Raw genomic sequence first — 20,514 nt, forward strand, 5'->3', positions numbered from 1 at the left:
GTGTGTGTGTGTGTGTGTGTGTGTGTGTGTGTGTGTGTGTGTGTGTGTGTGTGTGTGTGTGTGTGTGTGTGTGTGTGTGTGTGTGTGTGTGTGTGTGTGTGTGTGTGTGTGTGTGTGTGTGTGTGTGTGTGTGTGCTTCATCTCTGCAAGGGCCTACATATCTGTATATTTTTCTGCAGCCATTTCAAATGTGGTTGCATATGTGTGTGTGTGTGTGTGCGTGTGCAATCATGACAGAAGGAGCAGCTTAATCATGGCGCAGGAGAGGAGCTCCCCCTCTGGCTGTGAGCTGAAGCAGTGAGCTGAGCAACAGTTGTGTGCACCGAGCTGCTAACCACCTTAAACCCTGACACTAATGCTGCTACCTGCTTACCGAACCCACAGAAAAGTGGCTCCTGGGAGCAGGCAGCACGCCGTAATCTCGGCGCGGCTACATAATGATGCTTTTCAACAGTGAAATGTGGGGAGAAAAAGGGAGAGAGAAAAAAGAAAGTGCTGTTAAACACAAAAAATGAGAAAATCAGCTGTGTCCACCCTCGTTACTCTGGATCACATCCATTTTAACTTAAATTCAATATTCGGTTCCCAAAAAAAGGCATGAAAAATGTGTGTGTCTACTGTTGAAGATATGACAATTTTATAGCGTCTGCCAGGTTTTATTATTGAAAAGAAGCACGAGGGGGGAAAAAAGGGAGAGAGAGAAGAAAAAAACACCAGCCAAGCCGAGAACACCTAATTCATCCGAGATGATATGAAAAGTCTGAATGAATTTTCTTTGCTGGTGCCAAACCTGTGGAGGAGGCTATGTGGGAGAGACGGCGAGTGAGAGGTTGGAGGTTGATTACTGATTTCCATTTCTATTTCTAGGACAAAGAAATGAAGGCTGATGGGCTGGGACATCTATTTAGATCCATTTCATTCTGCCATAATCAGGCTTTAGCCATGCCCTAATACTCTGGATTAGAAAAGGTTCAAAGTGCAAACATCTAGATCCCCCTAGTATTATTCCAGTCTGCCAACCTCACTCTGTATGTGTTTGCATGTGTGTGTGAGTGTGTGCGCGTTTGTGCACGTGCATTCTTGCATGCGTGCCAGATCTGCTGGGGAGGGTTATCTCTGGAATCAGGCACATAAACCTAATCTAACCCTCTCTGTGCTCATTCAGGAGTGAAATATTTTGTGCAAATAGGCTCTGTATTTCTTCTCAGCACTTCGATTCCGGTCCGCGAATGTAAACAAAAACCTAGATAGGAAAATCGAGGGTATGAGAAATAGCCATTTCTGATGTGACGCTCTGTCTGATACACACCTGACTAGACTGTGTTAAAGCTCCCCGCCTTGCCTCGGGTGGATGAAAACCGCTCGGCGCTGCTGGCGTATTTTGTTCCTCGATGCTAAGTGTGAGTGATCAAACCGCGGTCGTGCCTGTTTATGTATTTAGCGTTTCGTTTTGGAAGGGAGGTGGTGAATGTTGGCATTATTACCGGTGGTTACTGTGACTGCCTGCTGCCTGCTGAGCTCGTCTAAGTGGAAGTCTGAATGCTGTGGAGAATGGAGTTGGGGGGGTGTGCGTGTGTGTGTGAGGGGGGGGTGGTGGTAGTGGTGGTGGTGGTGGTGAAAGGTAGCCAATGAATGTCACCTCTCATCCACTTTCTCATTAAACAACCTGCTCTCTGACTGTCACATGGGCTGTATCCGTCCCCTCGTTCTGCGCTTTGGGCAGATGTTGCACACGCGTAGACACAAGCACATACACACAGACAGGCCTGGTGCACTGTATGAAAGTGAGCCCCCCCCCCCCCCCCCCCCCCTCTGGACTGGACAGGAATAATAAGCAGCAAATGATTCATGATGGTGATGGGGAATGTATTCAGCAGGACCACCTGAGTGACCTCATTTAGCAGACCTGAGAATAAATATAGACCACCGCATCACACTCTAGCCTCAGCTTGTGTTGTCTTGGCCAGTCAGCACTGAATCCCTCACACATCTCCCACTCTTCTCGTCGGCGGTGCCTCGGGGAGCAGTCCTTCCACTCGACACCGAACGTCCTTGTGAAAGCCCGTGCGCTCACATGAGTGTACGTTCACATATGCATGTTAACGTGTTGTGCTTTAGGTAATGTGGTAAGTGTGTAGTGTTGGAACGGGAGCCATTGGTGCAGGCCAGCTCTTTACCCTGTAAGGCTTCCTCTTGGCTGATACATTTGTTCTGTAGATATTTCCCAACATCAACATTTGGCACCTGGTTCCTCTTATGACTTCAGCAGCTGTAGATCTTTTGTTCTCCCTCTAGTCACTCTGTGGCCAATGATCCACACCCACAAAGAAAGGGCCTTAAATCAGACCAAAGGAGGAAAAAAAAAAATGCCTCTATGGAGCCAACCGCTTTATTAAAAAAAAAAAAAAAAGCAACATTCCTTCATGCAATGACCAGTTCATTCGGTATTGTGGACCGCTAGAACTGAACCAGTTTGTTCCACTAAATCATTAGCAGCAGACTGCGAGTTTCTTTGTTCCTCGCCCTGTCGTTGCTTTATCCCCCCCCCCGTGTTTTTATCTCTGCTGAGACACACAGGAGGACCCAATTCCCCAGTTTCCTCTTTCCAAAACACGACATGACCGTCGGCCTTTTAATATCTGGAAATCCAGATTTGGATTAACGTCAGTATGCGGGGATGAAGAGAGAGGGAAACAGAGAGAGGGAGGGAGAATGGAGTGAGAGGGGAGTGGAGATGGAGTGAGAAAGAGGCTTTCAGATTTAAGAAAAAAAAATGGCAGTGTGTCCTTGTTATGGAGTAGGGTAAGGGACTTTGAGAAACGTCGCTGGCAGTTCCCCCCCCCCCCACACACTCTTCTTCGCGCAATCTCGGACATGATAGACGCCGATAACGGGGAAGCGTGAAATGACAGACGCAGGAATGTGCGATGCTTAACGGTCTGCAAGTTTTATCGTTCTGAGATCCACCGCTCGCGTCTAAATGCATTCAACAGTTGTCTCTGCAGCCGATTTCCATCTTGAATGACGCTTAAAAGATGGACCCACATGAGGAAATGTAGTTAAAATCGGACACAGTTAATCGGATTATGATTTTCCACTGCTGCGGCGACGGCTTGAATCATTTGACGTTTTGAATGGCCAGAGTACAAACAACATATGAAGCAATCATCTCCTTATAAATCCGGCTCTCTTGCAGTTGTTCAGCTAAACAGAAGCCTCGGAGGGCCAACTTATCATTGTGCCACATCAGTAATGCAGGAGCCTGTTCAGCCAGCCTGAAGGAATAGTTAATTTAGATGACAGAAGTAAGTTAACACTGAGAAGATTTGCTCTCCCTGAGTGGATATAAAATTCCTAGCATGACGCTCACTCTTAGTCAGATTATTCAAGCGCCTTTGAGCTTGATCTTCAAAGAGCTCATTTTTGTATAAACTTGCCCTGGAAATTTAAAAAAAAAATTGAGAGAAAAGAAGAAATTGGGTGGAAAATGGCGGGATGAGGTGAGCACTTGTGGAAGCATCTGGGCTGTCGTGGGGGGGGGGTGTGTGTGGGGGTGCGCTCCATCATGACTGAAAACAGGCCTGCTCACCTCACTGTCTTTGGATGTTCCCTTCAGAAGAGACATGCTCCCTGCAATAGGCTTTACATAAAACATAAGACTCACTTAGCCTTGAGTGTTCATTCACATTAATGCCCCGCGTAAATTTTCAATCTTTTTTTTTTGTTGTTGTTCCTTGCTGAGGCAGCTCAGCCCCTCCTATATATATTTCACTGTCCAGTTCACTCAGTCGCATTGTTGAGTCTACAGCACTGGGGTGGGGATGGTTGTGGTTGGGGGTGGGGGAGAGGGGTTGCCAAAGAGCCCCTGACAAGATGTTATCACAATCATTCTCACAAATTATCGCGGCACTCGAGCCGCGCTGCAAAATGTTATGGTTCTCCTCGTAATTTAGAGCCGGAGTATGATCTGATAATGTATCATAATATTAGTGCAAATCATTATTTAGTTTTCTTCAATTTCGCTCAAGTACAAAGCCGAAATCCCACGGGGCAACCGAATGTCAACATTAATAATGCTTAGGAATGACAGGGCATGAATCAACTAGATGAGTCTTTCCAGAGCGGCAGAGGCCAGATTTCAACGCGGTCCGGTAGGACGGTGCTTTCTAAAAATGGGGAAATGCATGTACAAACACAGAAGCATCATGCCAGTGAGATTAAGTATTTCACTATTTGTAGAGCATTGTTTGGACCCACCCACATCCCCCCGTGCCCGCAGCCAAGTCTGTCTCTTTTTGTGTCATCATTAGATAAGCACCCTCTCCAAGACTATCTCATCATAATGAGGGTGCCATCTGAAGCAATCACCCAGGGAGATGGTCATTGAGTTAAGAGGGAGGAAAGGGGGAGGCGTATGGCCAGATAGTGCAGATAAAGGACTAAATGAAGTGAGCGAAGAAACAGAAGGATGTGGAGGGGAAGAAGGAAAGGGAGTGAGGGAGCGAGAGAGAGGCCAAGACGGAGAATGCAAGGAAGTGAAACAAAAGCATTTACTTCGGATGGGAGTGAGTTGAAACAGCAGACTAAGCGGAGATCATTTGGGGAATTCCAAAATTAGAGCTGCCATCGCATGCGGCCACACACACACACACACACACACACACACACCCATGCAAACACACACACACACACACACATTCGGCCTTGTGCTCAGCGGCTCAGTGTTAAGGTCAGAGTCACACTCTGTCTCCCTAGGTCATTATCATGTGCCCCAAAATAGACAGCCAATTGTGTCGCAGCGTCTGAAGTGAATGTGACATTGAATAAACAACCCTCAACCCTGAGCTCAAGTCGGCGCAGACGCACACTTTAAAACAAATGGGGGTTGGCACACACATACTGGCATATCAACTGGACTAACACGCACACACTTGCACCCACAAACATTAAGGGAGGCATTTAGCTCTGTGCACTACCAGCAAGTAGTGACACATGTGGCTCGGAGGGAGTGAGCTGCTCCAGGACTTGGCAAGCAGCTGGAAGTCTTGCTGGCATGTCTCACTGCTAAACTATGCACAGGCAGAAAACACACACACAGACACACACATACTCACACTCCCAGGTCTGACCGTGCTCCTTCTCTCCACCTCAGCGCCCACCAGCTCTCAGCAGACTGCAGTGTTGTTCCGTTCGTTTGACTTCACTCTCATTGTGTTAATGAGAGACGCCGTGGAGAGGGGCGGCCGCTTGATTGAGGCCGAGGACGGCTAATCACTGGAACAGCTAATCAGTGCTTGTCGTAAATATTGATTAGTTCTGTGCGTTATGGACGTGCTCATTAACCGATGTGTCATCTTCCCTGCTTTTCCTTTCTCCTTCTCCCTCCCTCCTCTTCCTCCTCTCCTCCACACAGCGACCTCCAACGGCACGGTCGAGGGCCTGGAGAACCGGGAGGGGGGCGTGTGCAAGAACCGAGCCATGAAAGTCATCATGAAAGTCGGGCAAGGTAAACGTGCGCTCACCTCACATGTAGAACACAATGCGGCGCTGCTGCCTCCGAGCCATGTTTCACTTTGGTGTGACATTTTCATTTATCGCTATGTGTGCCCACCGTGACTTTGCCCGCCACCAGCTTAGAGGAACTGTAAAGTTGTTTTATGAAATACATTTGACACCGGTCTTCATATTCCTCCAAATTCTGATAGGACTTTTTTAATCACCCCATCTATTGCCTTGGCAATAAGTCAAGATAATTATTGAATTACTTTTGGAGGCGTTTCAATGTGGGGTTGGATTTTTACAAGGCTGCGACATCAAAAATGAAATTTCCAGACAAAAGAAGTAAAAAAAATGCAGGTATAGGATAGAGTTGGCTGTGTGAGGCACAATCATAAGGGCAGAATTGCTGAATGCAGCCATAAATTGTAACAAATATTGTTTTGCATTTTAGAGCCAAGCACATGGTAAAATCCAATTCGGCAAAACAAGTCAGCAGTATGAACACACTGTGCTGTTGGGTGGAATTCATCTGTCAGTGACGTTTCATTGTTACACCAAACTGTGAAACTTATTTATTTAATTCTTTATCTGGCAATCTGACAATATTTGGTCACTTCTGTAACATTGAACCCGTTGAAGTGGTTTAACTGGTTTTTTGGGGCTATTTACTTTAAAGGTCACAACCGTCAAAAGTTTAAAAAAAAAAAAAAAAATCGTGAAACAGTTTAAATATCCTGAGTAAAAGCTATTATTTCCAAGTTTTTTTTAAATTAATGACTAGCATGCTATAAACGGTTAAATGCAATTTTGCATTATTTGTTTAAAATTGGTTAAGATAATTGAATTTGAATTATTAGATTTCTTTACGCTTTCATTCATTTAATAGATTACAGTAACTTCGAAGAAGAAAATACACAGTAAATAAATCTACTGGAATTAAGCAAAATCTTGAGATGTTTAATTTAGTTTTTGTTTCCAAGTGAAATTTGCTAGAATTTGGCTAGAATTCTTAAAATCTGATCATAAATCTAGTCAGTCTAATGATGATGATGATGATAATAATAACAATAATACCGCATATTTTCAAAGAGAATGAAAAAAGTGACAATACAATTTAAATATATTATGAACATAGAAATTCTATTATTTAAGTACTATTTCTTTAAATTAAGAGGGAAAGAAAACATCTGAAAAAGATAAAAATTCCTTAATGCAATAAATTGTATTCAATCAAAATAACTTCACTCATAATTAAATATAATAAATATATTTTGTCTTTACAAATTCTACACAAGTACAATAATGCCTAACCATTTTTAAAAATATTAATAGTTATATAGTATATAATGTGAAGCACTATTTGTTTAATATGTGTAATTCTGCCTAAAGTTTGTCATCGCTCAGTTAAAGTTTGCTGCCTCATGTAAAGTGTTAATAAATGAAGTCTACTCTGCAGCCAGTCCATTTAAATAGGAGGCCTGTCAGAATGTATAGCAGGTGATGTTGAAATCACTCAGTGTTTAGTTTTTCTACACCGTCAGAAATATGGATACCCTGTGGTAACTATCCCTTTAATGTCAGTGGCTGTATTAAGCCATGGCAGACGAATCAATAAGCAGGACGACTTCATGGACTGCACTATTGGATTTTCGGGATTTGTGCATCACTGTGATGAAGTCACCTAATTTGTCAGTCACTGATTTCCAGTTTGGATTCGTGTATGTCCCTTTTCCAATCCAGACTTCCTGCAAATTTACTAGGAAAACAAAAAAACAAAACTCCACCACCAAAGTTGATTTGATCCATATTGCCCACCTCAATTAGTCTTGTACACTTCTTTTGATTGAATCTTTTACATCCATAAACAGTTTCTCCAAACAGTGCAGCCAAAGATACAACAACTAAATGAGAAACGACTCTGAAGAATGACTTCCACTTCTAACGGTCCTCAGCTGGGATTCTTCTGCAATCATCGCTGAGTGAAAATGTGTTTGAAACCAGTATCTAAGTGCGGGGTCGGGGTAAATCATCGAGAAATGCTCGGGAGTAAACAAGCCGGCTTTGTTTAGATATCCTTGGACACAACATTTGGTTTGCATCATACATTTCACTTTTATACGCACTTTTGTCCAATAAGTGGACATCCATATCCTGAATCTGACAGGGTACAGTACACAGATGTGTTGCTCTGTAAACATTTCCCCCCATCCTCGGTGTGGTTGTTTTGACCGAAACAGACACTAACCACCATCTGAGAGGAACATCTGCCCGCCACCATGATCTGATTCCAGCTTAAAAGCTGGATCGCAACATGCTAGAAAAATAAACTGAGACTTGCGGAGAAATCTGCTGCGTCTGTGTGTGTGTGTGTGTGTGTGTGTGTGTGTGTGTGTGTGTGTGTGTGTGTGTGTGTGTGTGTGTGTGTGTGTGTGTGTGTGTGTGTGTGTGTGTGTGTGTGTGTGTGTGTGTGTGTGTGTGTGTGTGTGTGTGTGTGTGTGTGTGTGTGTGTGTGTGTGTGTGTGAATTTTTGTGCAGATATTGGAATGTTGGCTGGTGGGATGACAGAAGTGTATCCTGGCAGTAGGCGGGAGAATTAAAGCTAACAAGCTGCTGATGCTAGCAAGGTCTGAGTCTGAACAAATTCGGCAGATGCAGTGAGAAACACACCGAAACTGAACAGACAGGCATTGCATTATCTCTACATGTAGGTCAATTTGAGCATCCCCACAGCTGGAGGTGCAGCGCGGCAGCGGCAGAATGACAATGCAGCCGCCGCACCCGTGCAGCCAGAACTGCAAGTCTTAACCGTGGCTCACGAAAACAAACAAACGTCCCCTCATTAAGTGTCGGTTAAAAGGGAAGTCTGTCATTCCAGGAAAGTTCTCGGAAAGTTCGTCTCAGCTGGAGTCGGCTTCTGTAGCTCCCGGCTGTTCCTCAACTTCGCCAGAGCCCTGCACTCATTTCCCAAAACGGTCCAGAGCGAGCTGTCACTCACAATCAGCGTGCCCTAAAAACCCTGTTAGAAAAGATGCTGTTGGCCCTGCTGCTACTACTTTTAAATCTATTTCTGTGGGTGGAATATTTGATGCCTAATGTACCCGTCCAACCCAGTAACTATTTGAAGAAGGGCTGTGAGGAATTAGAGCGATGACAGAAGCTTCGACTTGGCTGTTAAATAGATTGTAGCAGCTTTTTTTTTTTTCTTTTCTTTTCCTGAAAAGAGAATGAAGTGACCCTTGGAGCTCCTAGATATATTTTGTCAGCAAAGAATAGATTAGGATATGATAGAAAATACTTTATTGATCTCATGAGGGCATTCCTTTCCGAGTTGCTTAATACAGAGTTGAATATTAATAGAAGATAAAAATATCAAATGAGTACATATCAGTGTGTTAACACTGAATACATACAATACAATACTGTGTATACTTGGAGAAGGGCTTGACAGTTAAAAAAAAAAAAAAAAAACATTATTTGCAAAGAATAGTTATAAAGTCTCATCAGATTTATTGGTCGTATTTGTTTTTTTTTTTTAAATATTTTAACACGCGCGAACCTAGAACATATTCTTTCTTTTAAAACTGCTCAGTTCAGTCGTGGTGAAACATAGTTTTATCATTGCAGTACGAATGGTTTTCATTTTAATGTGTTTTTAAACATCTTCTCCATGACAAATTCAGAGGAATATAAAAAAAATGAAATTGTGGATTTTCTTACAAAAAAAGAAGAAGAAAAAAACGCGAGATGATTTGTTATTGAAGTCGCTACTTTTTTCTATTCATCATTTGGGCAGCTGTGTCAGTGGTTGGTGGTTAGAAACCCCTCATCTCACCCTGTCGAGATGTGACAAAGTATCCGCGGGCAAGACACTGAACCGAAAGTTCCCTCAATGTGTGAGCACCTTCCATGTCAGCCGTGAATGTGCGACTGATTTCGTGTCCAGTCATGTGAAGACGGCACACTGGGACTGCTCAAGCAGTGAAATACGCTTCCTACGTTAAAGTCATTTTACAATTTACCATATTAATGCAAAAGTAGTTCAGCCTACTGATGCGCGTTCGAAAGTCCTTTTTTTTTCCTTTTTCTTTTAGCATTCAAATCCATTTATTTATGTAACTCCAACTTTAGAAAAATACACTCATGACATTTAAAAATGAAATGCCAAAAGCATAAGATGCTGGGGAAAAAAAACCAACTATTCCCATATGAGCAAGCTTGATTGGCAGGAAAGTCCCTTTTAACAGGATGAAACCATCTCCTCCGACAGATAATGTCACTTATCTGTGTTCGGTAATGATGATGAGTCACTGTAATGTGTCTCGGAGTTTGTTTCATCAAAAGTTTCTGTATTGTCTTTGCAGCTCCGTTCACCTGCTTCTTCTCTTCTTAGACTTAAAGGTTTGTTCGTATTCTGCCAGACGGAGAAATTAGTTCTATCTCACTTAGTTCCATCTCCGAGATAATCACGACGGCATCCTTTTTTTTTTTTGCGACTGTTTTCTCTGGTGGTTTCTGATGAATATCAGTGCGATTGGAACATGAAGTGGGTGTGATTGTTTAGAAAAGGCGTGTCACTTAATTTTCACTTTTTTTTTTCTTCCTTGATTCCCCCCCAGGAGATTTGCTTTTTATTTTCTCGTGAAGTTTTCTCGAGATATTGCACCAGTTGGACCTTTTTTTTTTTTCTTCTTTTTTTTTTCAAATATGTTGATTTTAACCGAGTTAAATGGGGCGATCTACCCACTTTGAGATGAATTATGTATATTTGGAAGAGTTTAAAATCTAGTTGGTCTCACACTAAGCAACACATTTTTGGAGATGTCAGACATCCCGGTACATTTCACTGTGTGGATCCCAAAGCAACAAAAAGCTTTATCTTAAGTGTTCGAGACTTCCATATATACAGTGTAGGCCTGTTACACCCATTACGGCTTTTTTCCCCCCATCTTTTTCATATATCTAATTTATTTTCATTACATTGGAATGAAACATAATTCTAAAAACACAAGGTTTGAGGAATACGCATCCGTTTTAAAGTCCATTTATCCATAATTTCTTGTCAAAATAAGCCGTGTCAGATATCTCTATAATGCAAAGTGCAGACCTCAGCTCGACATGCTAAGACTGTGTACTTTTCACATTCTGCTGTTTGCTTTAAACAAAGAGGAGCACATATTGCACTTCAAAGCCGTGTTTTTAGCAAACACATCACTACTTCGTAGCATGGGGCAGCCTGTTAAACTTTAAAAATATCTGTCGCTTTAACCACAAATGGAAACTCGCAAACGTGTTCTCACATTTAATTGAATTGAGACGTCCTCAAAACACAAAGGAACTCGCATTCACTGCCATTTTTCGATGTGCGGCCTCGACTCCCGTTTCCAACCGCACATGATTTGTTCCAGCCGAGCACTCTCCAAAACAATGTGGGCTCCGCTTGGTTCTGACCTCAGATGCTATTGTTGTTGATTCACATTTGCGCCGTCTCTCTCCAGCCGACTTCCAACTCTTCTCCTCACCAGATCCCAATGATCTTCTCATACGTCCACTCGCGTTTCACTGCGCTCTGCGCCCGTGGATCGTATTTCGGTGACTCACTCCGGTGTGAAATATTTTTTGTGCATTCTTTTTACGCTGCATTTGCATTGCATATTTTAAACTGTGATGACACCTCTGGGCGTAATCGCGTTTGAATCGTGTGTTCCTGGCAAGTTCTTTGCACTCCGACACGTCCAATCGTGCTTTAAATGCCTCCAATTCTGTGTTTTTGTCTTACTTAAAGAAGTACGACGCAAACTGGGATATACAGAAAGCCCATATTTTATGAATACGTTGCTGTTCGGCGCTCACTTCCCCCTCCACCACAACGTGTCACCGCATTCACTGGAAATATGTTGACTCAACGCCTTGCACGGCATCTCCCCTCCTTCATGTTTTCTTTCTCTGCCTTTCTCTCTTCTATCGCTCGATCATTGTCTCCCTTCGCTTTCACTCCTCCTCCTCCTCCTCCTCCTCTTCCCCACCTTCTCCCTCCTTCTGGCGGGTTTGGCAGTTTCTGAGGTAGTTGCTGTCTGCATAGCTAAGGGAAATGTCAGCAGTACGCACCGAAAAATGGGTCAGAACATTACAACGCTCCCCGCACATGCTCAGTGGTTGACACAGTGTTGGGGCTATATGCACGTAGTGAATCAGATCACTGTGTCCTCTCATATTCCCTGTCATGCGTGAATGTTCCCACTTCTCACTCCTGTCTTTTCTCATCAATTATTGACAGCACACAACAGCTCATGTCTGGGTTCACCACTGCTGCAATCAGTATGAGGCGATACACTGGCCTGGGCCTGCGAATAGTGTATTTCATGTTCAACACATGACCGAAAGAAAAAAGATGGACAAGAGACAGAAGTGGACGTTGAGGTTTTTTTTTCACCCCTTCTTTTGTTCCTCTGGACGTCTGGCGCCCGCGCCGTTCCTCGTTTCTGCTTTGGATTTGGCCAAACTGGGGTGGAAATAGAAAACATGTTCTGAGACTGACAGGCCCTCTTCTCCAGTCACACGCCCATCCACGACCACACACACACACACACACACACACACACACACACACACACACACACACACACACACACACACACACACACACACACACACACACACACACACACACACACACACACACACACACACACATATACACACACACATTTGCCATGAGGGACTTGAATGTAAATTGCCTCCCCACACCACCTCCTCTCTATTTCGCACACACACCCCTTGAGCAGGCCTTAGGGCAGATGCAGATAAGGCCTCATAGAAAGAAGAGGCATCTGATAGAGGGCTGTGGAATCCATCTGACCGGCTTGGGTAATAGTTTATAACTGTCTGCTAGTCCTGCCCTTGTAAAAGGAAAAAGAAAAAAAAAAAACACGCTCCGGACCCACCAGTCTTTACTGCACAAAGACTTCAAAGTGTGTGAGCTGCAATCGCAACAGACAGACAGATAAACTGTGTGTTTCCTTTGCATTCCCCTCAGAGCTTATGAAACCCCCTACCTCTTCCTCCCCCTTCCTCTCCTTCCTCCTCCTCCTCCTCCTCCTCCTCCTGCTGCTCTCCTGTCCTCACTCCCATTTTCTTCCCCATCCTCCCATCCTGTCCTCTTCAGAAGTGTGAGCCTTTCAGGCAGGCAGGGCAATAAATAAGGCATATTATGGCCTTTTAACGTGATGAATAATGTAAAACAATAAAAAGTTAATATATAACTACTTTACCCTCATTCTGCCATGCCTAAGTGTATTGTAAGTATATTGTAGGTGTGTACATATGAGAGTGTGTGCGTGTGTGTGCATGGATGTGTGTGTGTGTGTGTGTGTTCGTGTCCCAGGCTCTCATGAATGTGTCAGTGTTGGAAATGCCTGTCTGAGTGTTTGCTGAAGGAGCTGCTGATGTAGATGTGAGCTTTTTACGGCAGGACAGGGATATTGGCGTGTTTCACAGACGTTCACTAACTTGTCCTTCCTTTTTTTTTTTTTGTGCTTTCATCTTCCCTCCTGAGACATTTTCAACACGCAAAGATAACCTTCTCTCTGCATAAAAGATATATCGAAAGATAATAAAAAATAATCCTCACCATCTCAGAGAGAGAGAGAGAGAGAGAGAGAGAGAGTGTGTGTCATTGTGATTCGGCACACGCAGCTCGCCAAGGCTGACTTTGTCTGTTTGTGTTGTTTCCCACAGTCCCCAATGCGGCGAACCCTGCCGTGCCCGATGCTTCAGAGGACAACGCCATACCCGAGTCCAGCCCCAGTCCGCCTGACCAGGGGCGGATTGGACCCGAAGTGCCAGGAAACCCAGGTAGGCACACCGAGACGCTAAAACGACACTCATCATCATCATCATCATCAACTTCACTAGACTTCATCCACGGTACTCAATTGATGTCACCCTGCGATCCACATTTCTTCCTGATCATTAAATCATGACCCACTTCTAAAGAGTTCAAACCAGGAAACAACATCTCCTAAAAAGGATCTATTAACGTTTCAATAAATATCAAAACCACACCGAAGAATTACGGCCACACTTTGAGTTGATGCTCAAAGGTATTTGGTTTGATCCTGTAGCTTGAGATCAACTGAAAGTGTGGAGATTTATTTTAATATTGAAAATTAGTTGTTCAATGCTAAGGGAAGAGGGTGCTCAGTTGCACTTTTAGCATAAAAGAAAATTACGGCAAAAGTACAATTAATCCATTTTTTCTGATGAGGCACATACACAGCTGCCATCGGGCCAGACAGGAAGTACCCATGTAAATTAGATTAGTAATTCTGCTAATTTCCCCAAATTAAAATCTCACATTGGCAGATAGTAAAGCACCGTTGGACAGTTTGTTTGTGTTTCAGTGTGTGGGATTTTGACGTTTGAGAAAAACATAGACGATGTTTGTGTCAGAATTTTTTTTTTAATCGTGGTCGCTAAATGAATAGTTTCTAATGTAAGTTTTGTCAAAATATTTCTATGGAATGTTGCACTTTGTATGTACCAGAATGTAAGTACTCGTACGAAAGTTGTGTTGGTGCATGATAAGTAATATTCTGTGTACGTCCCCACGTTCAGAGCACAATAATGGGAACTCATCCAGCTCCTTTCTTCAGTCAGAGTTCGTTTAGTTTTCAAATGGTGCTTAGTTTGGATGGTTTTCTTCTATGCCAGCACTTCATTACATGGCAAACACTGAGGTTTCTGTTTCTTGTCATCCTAAATGTATTCAAATCCACATTTTGAATACTCGGTGACATATTAGTATTCCGTCATTTTGCCTCTGAATGTCTTCCAACATCAGTGAATGAATTTATCATGACTACCACGCTCGTCTGTTCCAGAAAATGCCTTTTCCTCAAATATAAAAGACAATAAAAGTCCGATTTTAAATAATATTTACTATTCTTTGACCCATGCAGAACAGAAATGGAGCAGTTCAGAGCCACTCCATTAAAGGATACCCGTTTGTTTCCGGAGTACAAATATTTTAGTAATATAGGAGTTTTCTCAGTGTAAAAAAAAGGAATATACACAGCCGCCAGGGTTCATCTAATAATTAATCACATTTAGCCTGATAAGTTACAACAGAAATCTTAGTTGAATCCTCTCGCATGGCTTTTTCATGCCGCAGGCGCTCCTTTGATTTCTGAAGGGGTCAGCACGTCTAAAACGGGCGTTTTGCAGAATAAAACACAAGTTGCAAGAAGACATTATGAAACCACACCTCAAACAAATACGGCTCACCCTCACTTCACTTATTCATACGGCATACAAAGGGTGTGCGGCACCCAAGGGGACCCAAAGACACGCTCTTTATTATATGTCTTTTAAAGCCTCATTAGAATTGCAAATAAATGAAGATTAAAAGCAAAGATAATTGAAGAAGTCACTTGAGCCTCCTCAGATGCGCAGGGCCCTCAGTGTTTCCTGTTTTTACCAGCACCTTTCACAACCACAGAAGAGACGACTCTTCTGCTTCTTTTCAAGTCACTCCCTATACTTAACTTTTTGACTTACTCCACAACTTTGCGCGGCACAAACTTCCTCCAAGTGCAGACTGTTCAGCCTGTCCCAATGTGATAAGCCATCCTCATTTAATAATTGCTTATTTGACATTAGTTGCTCTATAAAAAGATTTCCTAATGTCACTTTCCCCCCCATACCTGGGCTTTTACCTGTCTACCATTGTTAGATCAGTGATTATGTCAAGTGAAGAAGTGAAGGGTGGAATGAAGGACGAGTCACTGCAGTTTGAGCTGCTGATATTTCAGGAATGAAATTTCTGACAGCCTCTCTCCGGGAATGTATGAAATACCTGCAGCCTCTGATTTCACCGATAAGGTCTGGATTGGTTGCTTTCAGTGATGTCATTTGGTTGCGATAAGCCATGAGGCGCAGTTATGCCCTCCTCAATAAATGGTTAAGTGCAAAAGTGGCCAGCATAGTGTGGAGACAGTCATTAGAGTGGATGGCAATCTCCGGAGGTATGAGGCTTTTGTGTGTTTTAGTATGTTTTGTGTGTTTTAGTATGTTTTGTGTGTGTGTGTGTGTGTGTGTGTGTGTGTGTGTGTGTGTGTGTGTGTGTGTGTGTGTGTGTGTGTGTGTGTGTGTGTGTGTGTGTGTGTGTGTGTGTGTGTGTGTGTGTGTGTGTGTGTGTGTGTGTGTGTGTGTGTGTGTGTGTGTGTGTGTGTGTGTGTGTGGTGGGTCATGGACAGTAAAGAGGTGGTGGTAGTGTGCTGGGAGAGGGGTGAGTGCTGCGCTTTGGCAGCAGCTGCATGCATACATGGAAAACAGATTTGGTTCTTCTCGGATTTCAGTCACTGGAGGAGCCAGCCATTCTCTTTCCCATCCAGTAACAACCCCCCCCCCCCCCCCCCCCCATTCCTATCCTGAACCCCTCAAACAAAGGGGATAAAATAAAATCAGATGTTCGGATATGCCCCCCCCCCCCCCCCCCCCTATTTTTTTCACCCATATCTCACTTGGCCTTTGCCACACAAACATGGCCTCGGCATGTAGTGCAGCTTGTCGTGTCACGCCCAGACTTGAGTCGTTATCTGAGTGGGGGTCTTTGTTATGTGCAGTAATGACTGCAGATTTCATAAGGAAGCCATTCTGATTGGGCTGATTCCCTTTGATTACCTCGATGAGGCTGTTGAGTAAACAACAAACTGGGATGTGCTCATGGTTGATTTAGGCACAGATCAGGAAGGCTTGCGTTTGACAGGACCGACTTACTGTGAATGTTCTGCAGCCTCCAAGGGACTATGTGAAAATGACTGCGGCAGGGAGTGGTAAACAGTCTCATTTCATCCAAAAGGATCTCATCAGTGTTAATAATGTTGTCTCTGCAACCTCCTCCTTCTGTCAGACAAAAATAATACACCACCACCCCCCAATATCTCAATCTAACACTTACATGGTGAGAATCTTGCCTGGAAATTAGCACTCAGCTCCCAGAGTGGCAGGACAGAACACACCCACCTACATAAAACCAGCCCATTTGAAATGAGGTAAATGTGATAGTCTTATTTTACATTTTTCAAATTATTTTTTTTATGTTTCCTCTATGTGGTGGGCTGTAATAACATCTCTACCTCTTTGTAAGCTACTGCGTACCTGGCATCTGTCTCGGTATTTGCAGTGTGGAGCATCTATAAACGGTGACATCTAAAGTAGCAGTGATTAAGGCTTGCAGTGTGCGGAAACACCAGTAAATTATAATGTACACTGAAGCAATTCAGACACAAAAACCATGAGTAAATATTAAGACTGACCCATGTATGAGAGGCATTTTGCAAACATCTAGAAAAGGAAGTGTCATCAATCCGTGGGGGGCATTTCGGTAATGCTTGTAATTTGTGGTTGCGGATAGTTTAGAAATTATAGCCACAGAAAGGAAAACAAGTGACACTCTTCCCCTCCGTACTGCACGAGTCTCTGCATGCATATCAGCCACAGGCGACTCTCCCCTACCACCGCAAGTCAATTCTCAATCTGTGGGAAACACTGAATCAGGAAGTTTACGAAGAGACAAAGATGGCAGTGTTCTGTTTGGCTTGCAGTGAACACACTTCAGATGCCAATTAGAGAGCAAATAGTTTGATGCTTGGGAGTAATAACCTCAAACTGGAAGCCATAAAATCACTGTTCTTGCAGATTCCTCCGGCAGGTAAGAAAGATAGCAGATGGAAGATGAGTGAAGCCAAAGACAAACAGCTTATTTCCTTAAACAATCATGCTTGATTATTTTATGGAATGTTTTTTTTTTCATGACGTATTCATTCATATTTGATTATATTCAGTTACACTCTGTTGGGTAAAACAGGTAACTAAAATCTGGAAATGCGTCTTTTAGTTTGTTGGTTTGCCAACTTTTGCCAAATCATTCCTGCCGATGTCAAACAGCTTGTCCCTGCTGTGGCAAGTGACTCTTGTTTGAGATTGTAGCAAATAAAAAGTCCATTTCAAACCTGCTGTGAGAGTAATTACCCCAAAAAAGGTGATATTATCAGAGAAAAAAACGAGTGAAAGAAGAACAGGTGGCAGCACTGTGCTGTGCATGATTTTCACTTCACTCCACATCCTGTACACATGGCAAACTGTAGCCTCATGGAGTCCATAAAGAAACTGGTTTTTGATGTTCCTATTTGATCTTCTTCAACTAATAAATCTCCGAAATGTGAAATATGTCGTAACACTGACATACAGGGCTGGAAAAAAAAGAAGTTCCTTCGCTATTCTTCAAAATGGATAGACTTCAGTGAAAGTACAAATTACTACCACTTCTTTTTCTTGACCTTGAATCTGCCCTGCAATCATTTTTCCACAGTCCCTAAGCTCTCCTCTGTTTTTATTTCTCATCGCAGATTCCATCAATCAGGACCAGTCTGGCTCCTCGGCCAACTCGGACAGCATCCTCAACTCCAAAATAGCCGTGTTCTCCGCTATCGCAGCCGGCTGCATCATCTTCCTCCTGCTCATCCTCCTCCTCGTCATCCTCCTCATCAAGATGCGCAAGCGCGCGAGGAAAAACACCCACTCGCAGCCCCGCCCCTCCGCGCTGTCGCTGAGCACCCTGTCCAACCCCAAGCTGCCGGGCGGCACGGCTGGCACGGAGCCCAGCGATATCATCATTCCTCTGCGGACAGAGAACAACTACTGCCCTCACTATGAGAAGGTGAGCGGCGACTACGGCCACCCAGTCTACATCGTCCAGGAGATGCCGCCGCAGAGCCCCGCCAACATTTACTACAAAGTCTGACGCGCTGAAACGCTGCCGGTGACACAGTCAGGAGAGAGAGAGAGAGAAAAGAAGAGGAGCGCTTGATTTACGTTCTTGGGAAGAACACTTTCCTTTGCATTTTAAGGGGGGTGGGGACTTGATGCCTCTTGAAGCCCCTGTTATTTCTACCACCTGCTGCACAAATCTGGAGAAACACGCACTGACCAGTAACCAGCAGGGTTACGAGCTGACTGACGAGAAAGAGAGGTTTATCCTGTTTGTTTGGGTTTTGTCTGACAATCCCCACCCTCCCTCCTCCACTACCACCCCCCCCCCCCCCCCCCCCCCCCCCCCCCCCCCCCCGCGCCCCGCCCCTCACTTCCCCTCCCGCCGCCTCCCCACCTCCTGCGTTTCCCTGCTGTGGTCTGACAGTCGGGTGGGGTGTGTGCGGGAGAGGGCTGGAGCGAACCAACAGATGGAACTCCAGCTTTCGTGGTTGGCTGTCCCTTTTAACGGACAGGATATAACTTATCTCTGTTCCCCTGATGTACGCTCTGTGCTACACCCAATTAAACACACCATCCCGAGCACAGTAGCCATGAACAGGCCGACACGGGCCCGAATGACACTCGGGCCTGCAGATTCAGCATAAAACGTGTGTGTGTGTGTGTGTGTGTGTGTGTGTGTGTGTGTGTGTGTGTGTGTGTGTGTGTGTGTGTGTGTGTGTGTGTGTGTGTGTGTGTGTGTGTGTGTGTGTGTGTGTGTGTGTGTGTGTGTGTGTGTGTGTGTGTGTGTGTGTGTGTGTGTGTGTGTGTGTGTGTGTGTGTGTGTGTGTGTGTGCGTCTCCTGTGCATGTGCACGTGGCTGAGTGTGTATTAAGTTGGGGCTCCATGCTGGGCCAGGAAACTCTCCAGATAGCTCAGGTATCAGACGCAGTGTGTGAAATAATGTGTTCCTCTCCCTTTGCACCTCTGATGTTTGCCTTACTTACTATTTTTGATGGAGGATTTCCTTGAACCCTGATTCAGTTCACAAAGCAGTTGTATTTTGTTAGACTTTTCCTACAAGTGCACAATGTATAGACTGAAATAGATCACCATTATTACTCCATCATTTCACCACCCATTTCACCCATTGCCCTCATTGTTTTTCCTCAACCTGGACTGTTAAGTGTGTATGTGTACATGTATGTTTGTATGTGTGTGTCTGTGTTTCCAGGAATACTCCCTTCTTCACTGGTCTAATATGAGCATTAGCATTACTCTGGTATTTATGATCTACTTGTGTGTGTAATTCAGGGTGTGTTCTCTGCGAGTGTGGTTGGGCATGTCCAGACCAGCTCTGTATCTGCAAAGACTTATTGGCTTATGGGTTAGAACACTACATTACTGTATCGCCAGATTGCAACACAGGAAAAAAAAAAAGAAAAAAAGAAAGGCAGACAGACTGATGCGCCTGCAGACAAACATGCCCAAGATCTTACTAAACTCTCTCAATGCTCCAGTTGGCACCCACTGAAAGTTGTACTGTGTCTGATGAGCTTTCTGGGTGACGGGTTTTAAGACAGCCGGTTTTTGCTATGTGTTTGTTCTAGCTCCTGGTGCTATGTGTAAGCATCAAACGCTTAGATTGGTGCCTGCTGCCTGGGCAGGGTGGGCGGAGGTTGGAAGCCTGGCACCGATTGGCTGGCCTACATAGGTAAGGATGCCCTATATATAAGTTGGACAGAGAGCTACGGTTGAACATTGGGATACAGTATTGTCACATGCCAATTGGCTGCCATCTGTAGATGAGTCAGTGGCGTCGCTAGTGTGTGACTAATCTATGTGCCATCTCCGTGCCCACACTCACCAGCTTGGGGAAAAGAGTGAGTGAGAGAGAGAGAGAGAGAGAGTGGCAGATAAAGGAGAAAATGTTCCTGTGACTTGGCTTTAACCTGGGAGGAAGAGGGAGGGAGGAGGGTGGAGGTAGTTTAGCATTCTTTTTTTCTTTTTTTTTTTCATTTTTCCATCTTCTCTCACCAGTTGTGCTGTGAATAAAAAATGCTGTGCACAATATTCTACAGTCAAGGTGTTCAAGTCAGTGAGGACGCCGCACCTCCGGCTATCACACAGCCCAGGGCAGCCGCTCCTCCGATACAGGATTTACTGCAGCTGGCGGTGCGCACGTGGCGTGCACGCCGACGCTCGCATCTAGGTGAGGGCGGGGATGGACACGGCGGCGTTTAGGTGTGTGTGAGTGCTGATTTGTGC

The 20,514-nt window shown here is 44.3% G+C and overlaps 1 protein-coding gene across 1 annotated transcript in view; it reads left to right on the top strand.

Moving 5' to 3' along the window:
- Positions 1 to 18,559, top strand: part of efnb1 (ephrin-B1) — a 66,729-nt gene extending 48,170 nt beyond the window's left edge. Inside the window, exons 3-5 of the mRNA XM_080501807.1 lie at positions 5,414 to 5,506; positions 13,234 to 13,350; positions 17,907 to 18,559. Of these exons, the coding sequence (XP_080357933.1) occupies positions 5,414 to 5,506; positions 13,234 to 13,350; positions 17,907 to 18,301 (605 nt within the window). The 3' untranslated portion in view covers positions 18,302 to 18,559. The remainder of the gene's footprint in view (positions 1 to 5,413; positions 5,507 to 13,233; positions 13,351 to 17,906) is intronic.
- The last annotated feature ends 1,955 nt before the right edge of the window (positions 18,560 to 20,514 follow it).

This window comes from Blennius ocellaris (assembly GCF_963422515.1).
Source record: "Blennius ocellaris genome assembly, chromosome: 9".
In the NCBI taxonomy this organism is placed as follows: domain Eukaryota; kingdom Metazoa; phylum Chordata; class Actinopteri; order Blenniiformes; family Blenniidae; genus Blennius; species Blennius ocellaris.